Source organism: Carlito syrichta, unplaced genomic scaffold (genome assembly GCF_000164805.1).
Source record: "Carlito syrichta isolate Samal-C Ts95f unplaced genomic scaffold, Tarsius_syrichta-2.0.1 Scaffold86259, whole genome shotgun sequence".
In the NCBI taxonomy this organism is placed as follows: Eukaryota; Metazoa; Chordata; class Mammalia; order Primates; family Tarsiidae; genus Carlito; species Carlito syrichta.
The window spans coordinates 40,023-47,678 of NW_007030355.1; the positions used below are offsets into that span (position 1 = coordinate 40,023).

The 7,656-nt window shown below is 54.8% G+C and overlaps 1 protein-coding gene across 1 annotated transcript in view; it reads right to left on the minus strand.

The window, feature by feature from the left end:
- Positions 1 to 5,089: 5,089 nt before the first annotated feature.
- CBX2 (chromobox 2) overlaps positions 5,090 to 7,656 on the minus strand; it is a gene marked incomplete at its 5' end in the record, with an annotated part of 5,808 nt that continues 3,241 nt past the window's right edge. Inside the window, one exon of the mRNA XM_008057077.1 lies at positions 5,090 to 6,388. Coding sequence (XP_008055268.1) covers positions 5,090 to 6,388 — 1,299 coding nt within the window. The remainder of the gene's footprint in view (positions 6,389 to 7,656) is intronic.

The window sequence follows — 7,656 nt, forward strand, 5'->3', positions numbered from 1 at the left end:
GCGCCCACCCCTCCCCCCGGGAGGCCGGTGCCTTCCTGGCTCTAGACTGCGGCGGAGAAAGCCTCATCTCCCCCCACGCAAAGGCACTGCTGGGCGCCCAGCACTACGGGCCCCCCGCCTGCGTCCTCCTTGTAGCCCGGGCCTCGAGCCACGAGGGAGGAAGGAGGTGTCCAGCCGCCCGGTTCCCGGTCCTCCTAGCCCCGCGGCACCCTTAGCGCCAGGCGTCCTCGGGCGGGTCGCAACGGCGCGAGGCCGGGCCCTCGGGCGGGTCGCGCCCCTTGCAGCTCAGCCCATTCTTCTGCGAAGACGGTGGATTAGGCGATCAAATCAGCAGCGCAGAAACTAACAAAGGCTGGTGTGGGCCAGGGCTCAGCACACGTCTGGCCAAGTCCCTGTAGAAATGGGCTCTCTGGAAAGCCTGGCTCTCCGTGGGAGCAGCGCGCGGTCCTGCTCGGCTAGCTCGCTCCTTCCAGGTGGTCCCCAAACCCTTTCCGCAGCTCTCAAAAGTCAGGGGACAGGACGCTGGGGTCACCCCTGCCCACCTTCTCCAAAACAAAACGAGCCTTCGGAAGGCAACAAAAGAAAACCCACCACAGCCTTCTCTGCATGAATCTAATTTCGAATTCGCAGGCCTTTCTGGAGCCCGGTAGAACTGGGGGTTACACTTATACTTGTAGGGGACCCCTCCTCCTGAACCAAAACATTCAGGCCTTGCCCCGAGGAACCTTTCGACCAGTGGCCCAACTTCCCTCTTCTCTTCAAAGGAAGCGCCATTCTCCCCTGAGGCTGAAATTTATGAATAAATTCATGTGGACAGGCGTGCACTTAGAGGACCAGACAAGGTATGTGATAAGAAACCCTCTATCAGGAGCCTTGGGCCAGGAGTCACAGTAGTGCACTGACTCAAGCACTTCCCAGCAACTCTGCTGAAATTTTATAGCTGTGTCCTTTTAAAGTGTTACCACATGTGGTGGATTCGAGTTGAGTAGCTTTCTAACACAGGATCTTTGAATACTGTGGGGGTGGGAGGGAGAGAGAATTTTGGTTTCCTTTAAATGTTTCTGGGAGATGCCTCAAAGTGAATTTATTCTATATTACAGCATCCCTGACCTCGACTTACCAGATACCAGTGACATTCCTACTCCGCATTATTTTTCTAACTTTCCCATTAAATTGGAGTTTCTCTCCCAGTGCTTTGAGAGGCCAAGATGGGAGGATCACTTGAGACCAAGAGTTTGAGAACAGCCAGGGCAATACAGCAAGAAGCTGTCTCAAAAGAAAAAAAGTTGGCTGGGCATGGTGGTTCCAGTTACTTGGGAGGCGAGAGGATCTCTTGACCCCAAAATGTCAAGGCTGCAGTGAACTATGATGGTGCCACTGCACTCCAGCCTGGGCGAGACAGTGCGACCGTCTCTTAAAAAAAAGTCACTGAGTTTCCTACACTTAGCACTGCTGACAACCCAGGAAGGACCATTTTTTGTTGTGGGGCCAGTCTTGTGCATTGTGGGATGTTCAGCAGCACTTCTGGCCTCTACCCACTAGGTCTCAGTAGCACCTGTCCTACAGCCTGACAAGCACAATGATCACCAGACACTGACAAATGTCCCCAGGGATGCCAAACTGTCCTCACTTGTGAAGCACTGGTGCAGGGACTCTTGAAACCCCTCCCGTTGCCTAGAAAAACATCTTTTTTCTGCACCCCATGAAAGTGGCTAAACCTTTCCCAAAATCTTTCATTTTTCCATGCCACAGTAATTTCAGTCCCTGCCGATGAATATTTTGCCTCAAGAAAGACAGTGCTGTCTGTTGCGTTTTCAGGCATCACTCATGATGTACACCAGGAAGAAAGTTTTTAAAAAAAAAATTTATTGATATACTAAGAGTTAACAAAAAGACAAAAATCTTCTGACATCGTTTGCTAACGTCTTTTCCTGCAAAATAAATTAACGTCAGTCTTAAAAAATCTGCAACGTATGCTAGTGTTAGTTTTCCCAGATTGCTAGAAACCCCCCAGAACAATGAGATGCACTTGAGTAAGATCTGGTCATCTAGGCACTCGACTTGAATCCCTTTCCTAAAAGCATCCCGGGCTTCTTAGGGGAAGCGTTTCCTTGAACTGGTTGGTCCTAGTTAAGTGTGGGGGCGGGGCTGCTGTCCTGCTTCAATAAAAATCGTCTTTTCCCAAGGCAATAACATATCCACTTTTGTTCTTTCAAGGACGCCAACAGCCACAGTTTAAAGCAATTAGAAGTGGCAAACATCAATGATTTGGCTTTTTCTTTTTAATTGAAAAACACAAATCCAGTCAGTGATTGGCACTGGTTCAAAGTCCTATTCCTCCCACAAAGTCTTTCGCTAATGAAATCTCTCGGCCCAAAGCCCTCGAGTAAGGTCAGAATTTTGAGTGTCACCAGAACAAGGTACACTCTTTTTGGTACAAAAAAATATATATAAAAAAATATGCCAATACCCCTAAGGAGGAGGACAGAGAGGCCACTTCTTCCTGTCTGATACAGAAGCAAACAAATACAAGGCAGGTTAATACAGCCACTGAATATACACACTGTGCCACAGTTCACATGTGACCCCCAGGGATAAAGAAACATCGCATCTTAGCTACACACACAAATAGCAGCAAATAAAAATATAAAAAGTACTACTTTTATTTATTGGTAAACATAAGATGACCAATTCTGAGCATTTAGTGCGGTTTCCCAGTGGCGGTGCTCACAATCTAACAAGACCCACTGGGGCTCACACGCACCAAGAAACGCACGACACAGCAAGGCAAAGTGGCTGGGAGTAAGGTGTTTGCAGATTGAAACTTTGGGATTGAAGTAGCTGGTAAACAAAAGGCACCAAATCAGGGTTTGGAGAGACCTGCTGCTAGGGACGTATCTGGTTAGCTCTGGCACAGACACCTCATTTCTCCAGCAGCTCCTGGAACCCCAGGGCCATCCCCAAGGGCTGGGAGGAGACAGCAGTTGTTGGTCTGGCTTTGGAGCCTCTAAGGCAGCACAGTGCCTGGCTGGAAAGGAGATTTAAGGTTCAGGAGGTTGGAGGGCAGGTTGTCTGGGGACAGGGAGGTTGGTGGAAGTGGCCCAGTGCACTGGGGCTGTGCAGCGAGCTGGACTCTCCCTATATCCTACCAGAGCAGCACAGGGGCAATTCTTACTGTCCACTTTCAGCCCCAGCCTGCCAAGGTGGGCACCACTCCTGCTGCAGCCAGCACAGCCACCGTGGGCTAGCCCTGAGGCAGCAGATGGACAGGCAACCCTCAATGCAGTCACAGATATGGGTCCCTCCCCAAAGGCACGCTGCTGAGATCAATTTGGCTACACAAAAGCCATCTCTTCCCATTTGGCATGGAAGGCGAGGTACTGGGGACACACAGCCTGGCAGGCCTCCACCTTGGAAACCAGCGCCCACTCTCAAAGTCTGGACTGGTGTGTGAAAGGGCAGGTCTTCCCTGCAATCCCGCGACTGGAATAGAGCCCCACATCTGCTGCCTAACTGCAACAAAAGCAGAAACGGTCACTGTCCCTGTCCCCACCCTCCCCGAGTCCTTTTTGGCATTACAAAGGCCCAGTGACCAGATTGCCTGACGCTGCTACCTCCAGGCCTGCCCACTGTCCCACCTCTGCCCGAAGCTAGTGTCTCAGAACAGAAATCCTGATACATCAGAGATCATACAAGGTACCTCTGAGACATGGTCATCTGGGGAGACAGGGGCTTAAAATCATGAGTATCTTTTTCCAGGCAGGGAGTAAGGTTGACAGATCTGGCCCTACAGGTCCCTCTACCAGGTGGGCAGCTGACTTCATTTTGCTTCCCACATGGCACAGGAACATTTCTTAGTTTGGAAGGAGAACGTGAAACCCCTAAAATCGAGGGGGGGATTGTCAGGGAAAGTGGTCACCAAGGAATGGCCCTTCCACTTGGGCAGGACCCTGCATGGGCAGAGCAAGAGGAAAGTTGTGGGGGGGTGCACCACAGCTGGGAGCCAGTGAAGGACTGTATCCTCACCCCCCCCAAGGCTCTGTGGGCCACGATTAGGACCAAACCAGTCCCTTATTACCAGAAAATACATTCCAGAGTGGAAAGAGGCTTGCCCACTAAGGTGCTACTCACTGAACACCCTCTGGCTTGAGCACCTCCACTTTGTGTTTTCCTTGGGACCAGAGAGTTCTGGGCCTATAGTGCTTCTCCAGAGTCCAGCAACTTCAGTCCTCAGAACTGGGACCTACTCTGGTGGGCCCCAGGCAGGGGTGCATGTGGGAATGCACTTGGAGGGGGACTCAGGGCACAGACAAGAAGGACAGCAATGGTAGCTGCCGCTTCTGCTCCAAACCCTGCAAGCGGTGGGAACAGCCCCCTCCGCACACATGCTAGCATTCTGAGCCAACGTTTGGGAGCTGTAAATATTACTCTGAACTAGGGTCAGGCATATGCAAAGCCAACCTCTTTAGGGTTCCTGATCTTGCCCAGTTACAGTGTCCTTTACACAAAGACCCCAGCCCCTGGCTGTCTGGCCCAGGCACCGTGTGAAGGGCAGGGCTCTGGCTGTCAGGCAGAGGGAGCACACGTGGGCCTCTCCCTGAAGCAGTCCCACTGGGCCTTGCCTACCACCAATACACGTCCTCTCCCCACCCCAAGGGAGAAGCCCCCTCCTGACCTCTGGCCCCTCAGAAACTGGGAGCAAAGCTGCGATTCAGTCATGCGAGTCAGGGGGGGCAGTTCAAACAGCACCAACGTGGCCATGCTACACACACCCGCTCTTCTCAAGAGTCAGCTTGAGCTACAGGTGCACCCAGGTTTCCTGAGGTGAAACGGGAGAGCAGAGGCCCAGAGAGGTAGGAATACAGTGAAGCCCGGCCCCAGCAAGGCAATTGGCTTCCTGCCCCAAGTCCCAGGGCAGGGTGTGGCGTGGGGGAAGGCCCTTCCCTGCCTGCCTATAAAGGAGACCACCCACCTCCCGTTATGACCCAGGCCCCCGAGTGGGTCACTTATCCAAGCAACACCAGAGGCAGGGAAGGGGAGGCAAGACCCAGGCAGCAGTCGGCTGTGGGTCAGGGCAACCGTGGAGGCTTCAATAATGTCTCAGGTTGAAGAAGCCCACACTGGTGGGCGACTCCTTCACTGTGACAGTAATGAGGTTGGCAGTGACGTCAGTGACAAAGACGTGCTCGATGAGGCTGCGGGTGGGTTTCCAGTCCTGGCTGGTCTGAACAGACACAGATGGGTTCTGCCCGGTGCCCGGTGGTGGGGCCGAGTCGGGGTCTGAGTCGGAGCTGCTGCTCTCCTCGCCTGCGCTCATCTCTGGCAGCACGGTCGCCTTGCGGACTTCTCCAGGGGCTGTGCGGCCCTCCTGCCCGCTGGGGGCAGCATTGCCCTTGGCACAGTCCCTCTTGCTCACAGGAGGGGGCAGAGCTGCCGCCCTGGAGGCCAGCTTCTCACTTTTGCTGGTGTCAGTGGGCACACCGGCCCCACTGACCCCTGTGGGGCCACCCCCAGCACCCTTCCCAGTGGCTGGAACCCCCTTGGTGGCCATGGCATGGCGGGCAAGCATGCCCACCCCAGGCATGCCATTCTTGATGCTCTGTAAGTCCAAGACCTGAAGGCTCAGCTCCTGGGTGGATGCTGGCTGGGGGCCAGGGCACCCGGTGGGGACCCTGCTGCCTCCATGGGCATGTAGGGGGCCCCCGGTGCTCCCTCCTTTCTGCTCCACGGCCCCACTGCCAGGGGCCTTGGGGACTTTGCTTCCTGGGGTGCTCACCCCCAGCTCCCCTTTCTGCGTCCTCACCTTCAGGTCCAGCCCAAGGCCGCACTTATTGGTGGCCTGGGCCTTGAGCGCCAACCTGCTGGCGGCCTGGGTCTGGCTCTGGGTCATCCGGTTCATGTAGTGCACGATGGAGCTCTGCCAGCTGATGCTACCCCGGCTGGGGCTGCTGGCCATGCCCTTCATCAGGCTGGCCAGGTTCTCCGGAGTGGCCATGGTGCCGGGGCCACTGCAGGCCTCCTTCGTGTGGGCCTTCAGGGCTGCCAGGCCTGCTACAGGGGCACTGAGTGGAGGGGGCAGCTTGCCAGCTGGGGCGCCCAGGTCCTTCCGGGCGGTCTTCAGCACCCTGGCCAGGCTCACAGGTCTCCGGGCCGCCTTCTGTTCTGGGGGCAGGGGCTTGCGGCCCCGCTTCTTCCGGATGGGATCCTTCAGCTCGGGCTTGGCCACCAAGATCTGGGCCTTCTTCTGCGGCACGGGGTGGGTCTCTCGGCCCCGGGGACCCCTCTTGGCATCTAGGTCGCTGTCATCCTCTTCATCTGAGGAAGAGGAGGAAGATGTGGAGGAAGAAGAGGAACTGCTGGATTTGGATTTGGAGGGAGCGTCGGGTTCCTGGAAAGATAAAGGGGAAAGCGTCACGCCTCCACTGCCCAGTCCCAGGGTACCACACTGTTCCCAAGGGGCACCGGGCACCTTGCCACCAGCACCTCCTGCGGCTTCCAGACCAGAGAGGCAGCCAGGAAGAAGTGATTTCTCACGTTTTTCCAGAAAGTACTTAAAAGGTCCTTATGAGGGTCCATGAGATGCAGTTAAAGGCAGAATAGAAAGATCGGGAGGTTTGTAAAAGGAGGCCAGAGTAAGGAGGGTAACAGCCCCCACCATAACATCCTGTCCACAAGCAGCTTTCAAGGGGGACACAAATGCAGCTCCACACTGTCCAGCAGACAATTCGAAAGAGAAACTGTGTCCAGAGAAGCAGAATCCACATGTCTCACGAGACCAAAGTCACACGAAGCAGCACGCACGAGAGCTTTGTAATCAAAACTGAGCGGGCATTTTGCTTCAACCACCACATCTCCAAATCAGCGCCTTCCAGGACACAGGTCAACAAACCACTGCCCTCACCGCCTCTGGGTGTCACCCTGGATGCTCAATCAGCAGGTCTTCCTGTTTTGTAGGCCCCCACGTTGCCTGCTGGGTCAGAATGTTAAAAGGCTTGCCTTAGGGAGACAGAGCCAACACCCGCTCCCCAGTGCCCACTCTCCAGATTCGAGTGAGGGTGACAGAGCAGTCTAACCTGGAGGCTACTCTTATGGCACCTCAATCTTGTCACCCCAGGGAAATCCCTTCTCACAGTCAGTGGGACTTCCGCAGCCCCTGCCATCCTGCTCAAAAGGAAGAATTAGAAAACAGAATAAAGACAGTGCAGATTTGCTGAGACTCTACGGCAGGGAGTTCCCACAGCCTCCCGGGAGCGCAGGTTTGGTGAGGCCACAGCATGTCAGGGTCCAGCGACAGTGCCCTGAGGGACTCTGACATATCCAAGACCAAGGCCAGGACCTCCCTCCCCATCCTGCCTTATCTGTCCTGGGGGAGGGAAGGGCTGTGCCACAGACCGGGGTATATACCTGTGGGTAGGAGAGAAGCCCATCACTGGAGTGGGAGGGTTGATAGAAGGTACTAGCACAGCATCACCCACTCACGTCCCTGCCCTCCTCCGAGGTCCCTCTGGCTGTGCCCAGGCTCTTCAGTAAGTCCTAAATTGCCTAGCCATCTCAATTTATGGCCAGAGTGGCCCAATGTCCTGGGCTTGACTCAGCAATCCTATGAGCACCTACTGTATGCATGCTTCCTGTTCTTTTTTTTTTTTTTTTTTTTTT